Source organism: Protopterus annectens, chromosome 9.part0, assembly GCF_019279795.1.
Source record: "Protopterus annectens isolate FY-2018-M chromosome 9.part0, PAN1.0, whole genome shotgun sequence".
Classification (NCBI taxonomy): domain Eukaryota; kingdom Metazoa; phylum Chordata; order Ceratodontiformes; family Protopteridae; genus Protopterus; species Protopterus annectens.
Window position 1 is genome coordinate 1694046013 of NC_056743.1, and position 12324 is coordinate 1694058336.

General features: G+C 37.1%; 1 protein-coding gene across 4 annotated transcripts in view; it reads right to left on the reverse strand.

Moving 5' to 3' along the window:
• Positions 1-12324, reverse strand: part of PDE4A (phosphodiesterase 4A) — a 1515730-nt gene that overhangs the window by 50990 nt on the left and 1452416 nt on the right. For all 4 annotated transcript variants that reach the window (XM_044084565.1, XM_044084567.1, XM_044084568.1 and 1 more), the window contains one exon: positions 1383-1561. In XM_044084565.1, the coding sequence (XP_043940500.1) occupies positions 1383-1561 (179 nt within the window). The remainder of the gene's footprint in view (positions 1-1382; positions 1562-12324) is intronic.

The window sequence follows — 12324 nt, forward strand, 5'->3', positions numbered from 1 at the left end:
TGTACACAAATTAGCTCCTTAGAAGACAAACAAGTCCTCTGTACTAACACTAGTCACCAGGGATACTCAATTCATTTTCTTAAGTCAAAAGTTAAACATGTTACAGTAGTAGAAAGGAAGGAAGGTTTTGACCCCTGCAACATCAGCACTGAAAGCAGCTTGCTAGCACACCAGAGCCTTAGCCCTCTAAATTAACTCAATAGGGCTTGTAGTGCAGTCTGTTTTTTTAAACAATAAGAAGTGTGAAACTCTAACGTCTGGCATTATTGACTGACTGCAATAGTTCATGAGTTATGAGGGACAGATCATGGAGGAGAAGAATATCAGAAGAGTTCTGTAAAATCTCAGACAGTTGAGAGGGATGAGGGTGAGTTAGTTTGGGAATCCACCATACAAGTATACAGCTGTGCTACGGCTTCTGGACATAGCACTAAAGGACCAAACAATACCAGGGAGAAACTCTAAATTATTACTTGGGCTCACTAAAGAAATTAACACAGCAACATGTCTAGCATCACAATGCACTTCCTGAACAATAAGAATGAAACTGTAACGTCTGGCATTACTTACTGACTGACTGTAACTATAAATGACCTACAACAGCAGCGACAAAATAAGAGGATATATCCGTCTCGTTCTGTCCACTCAGGATAAGGTAAAAGTGGGCATGCATGTATGTGTGTGTATATGGAATAAGGGTGTGTGGCTGTGCCAGTGAAATGCATGGGCCCACCCAAAGTGCTTACTGCAGGAAAGTGCTGATTTGCTATCATGGTAATTACCTGCTATTCAGAGAATTGCAGATTTAGCTGATAATGAGGTCTTTTTTCATTGCGGCTAACTTGTCTTTGAATCACATTTTCCCCAATAATTGAAACAGTTCCTTTTGGTCACAGCTCTTGGTGCCCATGGTGAGGTTCTTTCTGAATCCCAAAGTGTTTTTTTTTTTTTTTTTTTCCTTTCTGGAAAAGTGTGTATCAAGTTTACTGATCAATCTGTGCATTTCTGTTTCAGGCAACTATGATTCCTTATGCAATCTGCAAAAATATTCTGGTAAATTAGAACATTATGAATTTATGATTTTTATATTTAAATGCAAAGCTTGTTCTATGTGTAGCAGCGCCTTTCACTGTTAAGGCTTAATATCTGAACAAATTCTTTGTAAGCAGAGAGACAGAAGCAAATTATATTGTATTTGGAAGCTGACATTCCTTTAATGAAATAAGTGTACAATTTGTATAAACACATCATTGTATGTACTTTACTAGTCACTTAATGTGTGCATTTATAAAGCATAGTTGCACTTCTGTAAAATTTACTAGGTAAAAAGACGAGGGACTGGAATGAAACAAAAGCCATTTAATTTACACGTTAGCATGTACCTTTGAGAGTGATTCTTCCTGGTCTGTTTTGACCCCAAAGCGGGGGATGCTGGAGTTCGTTAGGCTGGAGCTGTGCATCAGTTTCTTGACACCGCTGATCTGGCACATGGGTTGCCGCTGCTTCTTCTTCTCACGCTCCTTTTGTGTAGGGGAAGGGATGTCAACGTCATTTTGTTTGTCTATTAAAGCAAATGGTGAAAAAACAGTTCATTTCTACATTGGACAGCAAAGCATACAAGTTTTTTTTTACTTTTTCAACATACAATGTTATATTTTGCTTATGCTTTCTCACACTGCCTCCTTTATTATGAGATTTTCCTGACCCTAATCTGGATATCACTAGTTATCTGTTGACCTACATCCAGTAAATACGGCCTGTATGGGTTTTTTTGGGGGGGATGAATTTAGACACAAATGGGTTGGTATGTAAAAAAGACATTCAAGTCTATTGAGAGGTATACTGAAGAAATCTGTGACCTAATTATTTCATTTTTCCATTAGAATTAGATATGCAATGTTAAAGACTGTTGTCTTACTAGCCCTTTCTCCGTCCACTCCATACCTCTTAACTGTACAGATTTTTTGCAGAATGTCCAGATTTTTGCCTCACATTTTTGGTGTGTTCTCTCCTAAAATCTGTACCTTTCTGGCAAATAGCTGAGGACTGAAGTCATTAAATAATGACAAATATTTGAGTTTAAGACTCCACATCCTTCTGAAAATTCATGCTAATGCAAAACGTATTATTCTATCAACTTTTTAAGTTTGTAAGAGCAATATTTAAAATTTGTCCCTATTTGTCCCCCCATCATTTTAGGCTTTATCCAGATATTTTGCTCCAACAAGATTGAGAAGTATGATCCACTCATTCATTGTGGGGACTCAAAACCTAACATGGAATATCAGAAAATCACCAGTTTACCTACCTACATACCTTTAATTTGTGAGAGGAAACCAGAGACCAAGGCAGAAATCCATGTGGAGAAGGGAAAGACATGAATACTCTGCAAAGAAAAAACACACATTGGTTTCCAACTATTGAGACAAAAGCTGTGAAGGGGCAATGCCAATTGTTGCATCACTGTGCCCTCACATCATATTTCCAGATGATATCTTAGCTGGATCTGCATCCTCTGCCAAGAGACACTCTTAGATAGGGAGGATAAACAGAAGGCCAACTTCACAGTAACTTTCTAGCTCTTACCTCTCAACCAGACCTCAGTTTCTGAGACCAGGTCTGTAAGGTAAGTTACAGAAGTACAAACACAGCCAACTCCAATGCATGTTCCATAATACTGAACTCTGAGGGCATGAAATGGGTCTTTCCTTGCCATATAAATTAAGGGAGAGTTTGGATTTTATTATGTTTCAAAAGTAGAACAATCTAAACAGATCAGTGTAATGTTCAAGGAAGGAAGACAGTGGGAATTGAAACTGAATTAGGAACATCACGCTGTCATTTGCAAAGTTGACAGTTTGGACATGCGATGTGAACTATATGAGGTCAGGCAACAAGCCATGAAAAGAAAAAAAAAGCAATTCTAAGTAAAAATAATAAGGGTCAATAACATATATATTACCAATGGTGGTACCATAGCAGATGTGAACTAATCTATAAGCGTAATGCATTTTTCTTCATAGAAGTCACCAAACTGTTATAAGGAAACAGTCACATGGCTTATTCAGTCTGTTCGGTTCTCCTGACATATCATGTACTTGGTCATCATCATCATCACCAACCTCCTTTGTTGCATTTTTACATGGACTCGGAGTGTCATGCCGACTGTTGCTGCTTCCCTCTGTTTAGAGCCCCTCTCCTGAATTCTTTACAGTCATATCTACCTGTCTCACTTCTTCCATCACACAATCCATACAGCCATGACTTGGCTAGCTGTCAAAATCTCCTCTAGCCTTCATCATGTACTTCATGTACGTAACCTTCAACTTTATTCTTCTAAAGCTCTCTTCCAAGATCTGACTCCTGTATTTTTGCTCTGTCTTTGTGGTTCAAACCAGACTTAAGCCTGTTACGCATCCTGAGGAAGTTGTTACATGAATCTTTTTTTCTGTGCTCAAGTACTTCCATCCTCAGAGCTTCTCTCTTTCCACTCTAATTTTTCAGTAAAAAAAAAAAAAATATATATATATATATATATATATATATATATATATATATATATAAATACACACACACACACACCCACATATATATATATATATATATATATATATATGTGTGTGTATATATATATATATATATATATATATATATATATATATATATATATATGCATATATATCATGGCTATGTGATTTGCAACTGATTCTGAATCCTTCCAAAAGAAATCTGATGCTCTTTCACCCCAGCAAGTATCAAAACCTACCACCCCCATTCCAAATACATTCCACAAACAATACCAAATAACGGCCATATCCCAAACTAAACTACTAAGTACAATAATTGCCAATAATTTGAAATTTGACCTACAACTTAGTCAATCAAGAAAACACATATCAAACTAGGCTCTCTTTATAGAATCAAACCATTTCTCAATAACTACTCTAGGGTGCACATTAGCAAGAACTCATCTTCACTTCACCCTCCTTTGTGCCACTCCTATCTTCACTAACTTAATTAATTAGTATGCCACGGTGGTACGGCGGTAGCGTTGTTACCTCACAACAAGAGGTTCTCCCGTTCGATTCTCGGCTTGGCTTGGGAGTGCCTTCTGTGTGGAGTCTGCATGTCCTCCCCATGGTTGGGTAGCATTCAAAAGACATGAGTGCGTAAATGGGCGTGCCTTCATTGAAGGTTGGGCATCGAGCTGGCACCTCGGCGTTTCGTAAAAAAAATCTACTGCCAATCATTAGCGGACCAGAGTTCTGCTGTGGCGACCCCTTACTGGGAAAAAGCTGAAAGACAAACAACAACAAGTAATTCAATTTTTACTCTAACATGACTTGAAACTTGCTACAATGTTGTGTCTTTCAGCTTTTCCCGGTTAGGGGTCGCCACAGCGGAACTCCGGTCCGCTAATGATTGGTAGTTGATTTTTACGTGCCGAGTTACCAGCCCTGACGCACAACCTTCAACGAAGGTACGCCCATTCACGCATGTCTCCATGCAGAACACGCTCTAATTGAGAATCGAACCGGACAGCATCTTACTGTGAGGCGACAAAGCTACTCTTGCTACAATAAAATATCTAAATTCACTTCCAACTCTCCTTTCAGATTTCTCCACTGCATTGCCTTACTCCAACTAAACTGGCTAGAACTACCACATTATTTAATGCACACTCAACTTGCTATAGCTTATATGCTAGCATTCCAACCTGACAAAACCCCTGCTCTTCTACTAATGCTTCAGTCCCACTCTAACACTTGCCCACTTTGCTTCTCACACACATCTCTATTACAGGTCTATAAATCCAGCAATAAAGTTGGTGACTCTCTGTACTCAAACTACATCTCCAAAATATGGAATTCTATCCCTCAGCCCATCATCACTAATGCCAACCACACTTACTTTGAAAATCAACTAAGACTCTACCTCAGGTACAAGTGGCTTTGTTCATATATCTGTCCTGGTTAAACCCATTCCATTATCTACTAGGTTTTCAACTTACTTTCCTTCCACACCTCACCCACCATATGTAATTTGCCTTCTTTTCCCCCTGTTTTCACCTGGCCTGCTTAAACCTTTCCCCTCGTCTCTGAGTTTCACTACTTACTCTCCCTTCATACCACCTCCTCCCTATATATTTTTTACTTCTTTTACTTCCTCCTTACCCCTTCCACATCTGTAATATTTCATCCTTTCCAACTTCTTTCCTTCATCTTAACTTTAACCTCTCACCTTTGCCCCTTCCCTTTCATCCCATCTCCATAGCTCTTTTCCCTATTCCTCCTATTCACATTTCTTACTCTACTCTCCTCTCTATACTTTCCTCACTTTAGTCACTTTTCTTACATATCTGAGACTCTTGCCTCTCTCTCTCTCTCTCATCTGATGTTCCTTTTTCGTAACTTTATATACAGTTTTTGCTAATATTTCTCATCTGACTGCAACTAATAACCATCTTGCTTTATTATTGCCTAGTCATCCTAATGAATGTTCTTTTTTTAATATTGTGGGCAACTATTAGCCATTATGGTGTGTTCAAACTAGTATTCTTAAGTGATTTTGTACATTTGTGTTCCTAAATATTTGTATTTTAAAATTTACCTATTTTTAATTGTTGTATGTTAATATGTTAACTGTCTTTGGAGCTTTTCTCCCTGGGCCTCCACTGAAAATGGGCTTTTGTGCAGTCAGACTATCCCAGTAAACAAATGTTAAGTAAAACAAAAAAAAAAAAACATAAAAAATAAACACACACACACATTACAAGAAGGCATTGTAAATACATACACACACACACACACACACACACACACACACACACACACACACACACACACACACACACACACATTACAAGAAGGCATTGTAAATACACACACACACACACAATCATTACTTACTCCTGTGAAGATTTGTGACCATTATCCTCTTCAATATGTACACTGTAAAGTTCTGTTATGTCCTAAACAGCTTTTAGCACAGACTGCTTCCTCTGTACTTGGAATCATTCTTTCAATATTCTCCATGTTATGTAACTGCCAGAAAGAGATGTCATGCTTCAATCAGGGAGTCTCAAACCTGATCGGTACAACAGAAAAATATCTTTTTCTTCCTACCACTTGTACCCACTCTATGTACAACATCCCTTACTCACCTGACATGCTGCCTGTGAGCTATCATTTTAAAAAGATCCTCTTTACTCTTTCCTGTCTGACTGTTGATAGTGAAATCTCATTCAGTTTTACACCCCTCTCTCTTAAGTCTACACTGCTTCAGTGCACTATTTATGCTGTTTTGCACCAAAACACAATCATCACAGGTAACCCTTTCACTGTAGTGTAGTTCTAGCAGCACTCTGGTAATCTTTTACAAATTATCTAGCAGATTCAGATTTTAACATCAAGAAACTAGCACAGCTTTCACAGCTGTTCTGTAAAATCATATGCAAAGAGCTGAACAGCAAATGTTTTCAGCACCTTTCCCTGATGAATCAGTCTTGGGCATGCTAGGTTTGGTACAAAATGTTCCTCACTAGCTACTTTGACTAGCTTCTTGGTTTGCCACATATAAGCCTTGCCCTCTATGACAGACAGAAATACATTATTTATCTATGAAATTTTAAATATTCCTTACGTATAAAAAGGCAGTTTGTAAATGTACCACAGAAAGAATATCTCTTTACATCTGCAATCCTTTTTTGCTGATGATCACATTATCAGAACTAGATTAGCATCAGTTAGACTTTATTCTTACCTTTAGATGCTCCAATCCTTTCATCTGGGAACAGCCGCATTGTTTCCCAAAAATGAAAACCAAAGGTAGGATTTTATGGCACAGAAGAAAGGTATCTACTTCGACTGAACACATGGCACTCTTAGAACTACACTATAAACTGCAATACCAGCTCACATGCAGACTGTTAAATCACTAGATACAAACCTACATGCAAGCACACACTCTGTGCTATCTCATTGAAGGCTGCATTTATGTATTCAAATCTTAGTCAGGAGATGTGTTCTTACTTGAAAAGCTATGAAAATTTGGTGGAGTTCTAGTGTACTCAATTTGAAAACAATGCAGTGTTTTATCTAAAAAAAATCAGACTACATCCTAGACAAATAATGAGTATATCATTGTCACAAAAGAAGGATCTTTAGTAGCTATTGCAATGGTGTAGTTTGTGGTAATGGCACACATTTAAGGTACTACCCAAGCAATGACTTATGAAATTAAAGTGAAAGGGTTCAACTGGGTGATTGGGGTTCACTGAACTTCCCATGTGCCATGTATCTTTAAGCTGTACACTGTCAGAAATGATCAGGCAGTTCATTTTGCAATTTCTCCTATGTCTAACTGTAGAAGAACTAATTCTAGGCAACAGCACACTTCTGAACTCATATGTCAAATTGTTACTACTGAGGGGAGACCTGTAATGATAAATGGACCCCTGTAAACCATCATTTGGCTAACTTTGTCTTTTCCTCTGGGGCCATCCCCTTTGATCAAGGACAGTTTATTGTTTGTGTGTGTGTGTGTGTGTGTGTGTGTGTGTGTGTGTGTGTGTGTGTGTGTGTGTGTGTGTGTGTGTGTGTGTGTGTGTGAGTGAGACTGTTCTGCTTTATAAAGAACTTGCTACAATCCCAGGTCCCACCTCCTTCTTAACGCATCAAAAGTAATTGAACTGTATTTACTTACTTACATACTTGTTTATTTGTTAATAAAGTAATTGAACTGTAAGTATTTACTTACTTACATACTTGTTTATTTGTTAATAAAGTAATTGAACTGTATTTAATTACTTACATCCGTGTTTATTTGTTAATAAAGTAATTGAACTGTGAGTATTTACTTACTTACATACTTGTTTATTTGTTAATAAAGTAATTGAACTGTGAGTATTTACTTACTTACATACTTGTTTATTAGTTAATAAAGTAATTGAACTGTATTTACTTACTTACATACTTGTTTATTTGTTAATAAAGTAATTGAACTGTGAGTATTTACTTACTTACATACTTGTTTATTTGTTAATAAAGTAATTGAACTGTATTTAATTACTTACATCCGTGTTTATTTGTTAATAAAGTAATTGAACTGTGAGTATTTACTTACTTACATACTTATTTGTTAATAAAGTAATTGAATGAATTCAGTGCAAACTATTTTCAGCCACAATGTGGATCACACGGGTTAGGGTAGCTGCATAGGTATGGACAGTTTAAAAGCGTTTTACTGACTGACATGTTTTTGAGAGCTGCAAAGGAACCAGAATACCTAAAACCCCTACATTACAAGAAGGCATTGTAAATGCAAAGAAGTTAGATCCCCCTGATAGGATTGTGACTCTTGGGAATTAACTGTAGACCTAAAGTACAAAATTAGATTGGTGGGTCCTTCATGCCCAGGCAAGAAAGAAGAATTATGCAACTCGAAATGCTTCCACACATTAGGTTATGGGTATACATGCCACTGTGAGGCCAAAAACTGCTACTCAAAAGAAAGAGATAGGTTGGGATCATTCCATTCATTAGATAAACTATTGGTATTATAATTTCCAAAGGCAGGGCATATCTTGTGCAGGAAGCCAGTCAGACTCAGGATACTACAGTAACATCTGCAAACATTGTACCAGTACAGACAAGGGTTACAGATGTAACATCAGAGGCATCATGGAGTAGCATCCAGGGGCATTCCTCTACTCTCAAAAGGATAAAATGTCATACAGGAGACTGATACAAGCTAGGGAGGAATTGAGAAAAATTATGCTCATTAAAACAAATCAGTCTTGCAAAAAGTTAAGAAAAATACTCAATGATACGTTAAAAGGTTCTTACCAAGCTGACAAAGAGACCAATGGGAAGATGAACCACATCATGCAATAATGGTGGAAACGTAACCGTGATTTCCATTCACTCTTACAAACTATACTGTGGCGAAAAAATGACAGCAACTTTATAAACAGAATGATGAGGAGGGAAGAAAAAAAGTAAAATAATGAAGATTTTCACTGGTACTCTACCTGTTTGCTAAAAGAACCTCACACCTATAATAAACAAAGGTAATAAATAAAATGTCTATGACCTACACACAGACATGCACGGGCACACACACACACAGACACACAGACAGACGCACACAGACAGACACACACACACAGACACACACACACAGACAGACAGACAGACACACACAGACAGACAGACACAGGCAGACACACACAGACAGACAGACACACACACACAGACAGACAGACACAGGCAGACACACACAGACAGACAGACACACACACAGATAGACAGACACACACACAGACACACACACACACAGACAGGCACACACACACACACACACACACACACACACACACACACAGACACAGGCACACACAGACACAGGCACACACAGACACAGGCACACACAGACACAGGCACACACAGACACACAGGCACACACAGACACACAGGCACAAAGACACCACTTGTAAAAGTGTCGCAACAAAGCCAAAAGCATGCATTTAAATAAAGACTGCATACTATGCAAGGAGCATGGGGATGTGGTCCAAAGTCAGCAAAGAATTTGCTACTTCTGAAACACCTTAACTCAGGCTCAGACACCGATGTTGCCCTGCTACTTACCTTCATCTCTAGGCTTGCTGGAGGAACACGACACCATATCAGTACCAGTGAATATTTCAATGGACCACTGAGGACTTATTCTTCAGAGCCTCTTTGGTTAAGAATGAAAGACAGATTAGAGAATTCACTTAAAAGCTTTTTATTTGACCTGAAGTTAACTTATCCTGATGTTTGGTGGTCTTGGTTTTAACTACAACAGATGGAGAAGGTGTGGGGGATTCCTCCCAATCAAAAAAAAAAAATAGTGACATACACTTTGAAGAATCCATCTTGGACGTACTGCGACTACAACATTCTAGAAACCTAGCTAGATAACTAGCAGAGGAAAATAAAACAGTTCAGTTTCAAATGGGAGAAGAAGACATCTTCAAAAGGCTACTGAGGAATTGTATTCTGAAGATTATGCTGGCAAGGAAGCAATTCTTTTAATTTAGCCTTTGTTAGGCCTACAAGTCTGACATAGCACATGTACCTCTTTTCTGGGCTGCTTTGGGAATTTATTTTGATAAGGAACATTCTCAAAGTCACATAATGTATACATTTGGAACATGATGTTATCAGACTCAGAACTACAAGGACATTCATTGATCACTGAATAGCACCACATTCAACTTGGTACTCAGCTATTTCTTTCACCTATCTGTACACCCCCTAGCCCAACTACTCTCTTCACGACCTTTCCTTTATACATAAACAGCAAGTTAACCAGTGCAGTTTCTGATTGTTGTCTCCCATGCTGCTCAATTTACCACAATGTATCTCTGTTTACTCTTAGACCTATAGCCAATATGATACTTGTCTACTTGTTTTCTGTATATATTTTTCATTTTTCATTTGAACTTTGTATAAAAACTGAATCAGCATAACCTATCTTGTAAATATGTCGTGTTATGCATTTACTATTTCTATGTATGATTTTGTAAAATGTAATGGAGCTTTTCTTCCCGGGCCTCCACTGAAAACAGGCCTCTGGCCCAGTTGGACACTCCCGGTAAACAAATATATAATAAATAAACAAATAAATTAATTATTTAATTAATTTGTGTTGCATTGTATTAAAGCACTCTGATGTACTGCAGGGTAAAAGTTATCAGCTCATCCTGGGGGAAGGTTCTAGAACATGAACAACTAAAACATCATGTAAAACTTGAAGGAAAAATATGAATACTTTTGAATAATTACATTTCTTGATAATGTTTTAAGGCCTGTACAGACTAATGCCACCTCCCAATCTTCAAAACTCAAATGTCAGCCACTGGTTACAGATAGGATTATCAAGAATTATCCAGCAGTATAAAAGTATTATCTTCAGGTTAAGCTCAGAGCTGATCCATTACAGAATTATCCAGCAGTATAAAAGTATTATCTTCAGGTTAAGTTCAGAGCTGATCCATTACAGAATTTAAGTCATGCTCACTGAACAAGCATGTGACTTTCTGAAGTTTTTTCTGTATACTTCAATAGGATTACTTGAAAAGATGGTAGTTGTTTTGGGTGCTGTGTTTTGCAGAACAGATGGAATATTTTTGACAGCATACTACAATCATGCCAGTTTTTGAAGATCAGTCTCTCTTCTTTGCCTTAAATTATAATTTATACATAGTGTGTGTGTGTGTGTGTGTGTGTGTGTGTGTGTGTGTGTGTGTGTGTGTGTGTGTGTGTGTTTGGGGCAAATATTAACTTTACACCACCAGATGTAAGCTGGAAACTCTACCACGGATGCACAATAAATGAAAGTTGAAATAAAAATGCGTTCTTTAATAGACCATTGTAGTAACAAAACTCATAGATATTAAGCGCTTTCATCCACACTAAGGTGGACTTCTTCAGAATATCTAACGGATTGCTCTTTCAGTTAATTTAAAAACTTTTTGGCGCTAAAATCCACCCACTTATACATTTAAAGTAACATAGTAATAAAACATTTCAACAATGTTAAAATGTAGCGATCTGGACGATCACTAATACAAATCTATTTAACCTAACCTATAATCTACATATTCTCTCAAGATAAAACTTGTACATTACATTATAAAAAATGTCTGTCAATTCATAAATATGTACAAAAATATCCTACATCTTCTAAAAACTGTACAATAATACATACTGATGTAAATATAACGGCTATAAAATAGCTATTAAATAACTATGCACATGTTGGATAACTATTATTTAAAAAATTCAGTATATAGTTGACCTATGATATAAATATCAACAAGTGTGTTGTTGACCTAAGAAAACTTATATAAATACTTGCAAACTATAACTTCTTACAAAATATAACAATAATTTTTCTCACATATACATTATTCATATAATAAACATCACCTTAATGGAATTGGGACAATAGAAAAACTTTCACCCTTATCTATCACCATACTAACACGATTTCAAAATTGGTTTTATTGTGATATATTCATTTAATCCTGGTTCCCTAGCTGCATCAGTAAATATTTGCATATTATACCATGACCCCCCATTAATATTCTAAAACATGCACGCTGATTGGCCAGCATGCACGTTGTAAATCGACTTATACTACTGGACTTTTTACATTAGTATAAGTCTTTTTTAAAACACTGTCTTGCTATGTTAAAGGAGTTTAACATAGCGACACAGGTTTAAAAAAAGCAACGGAGATGTCCCTTGCTTTTTTTAAAGCTGTCTCGCTATGTTA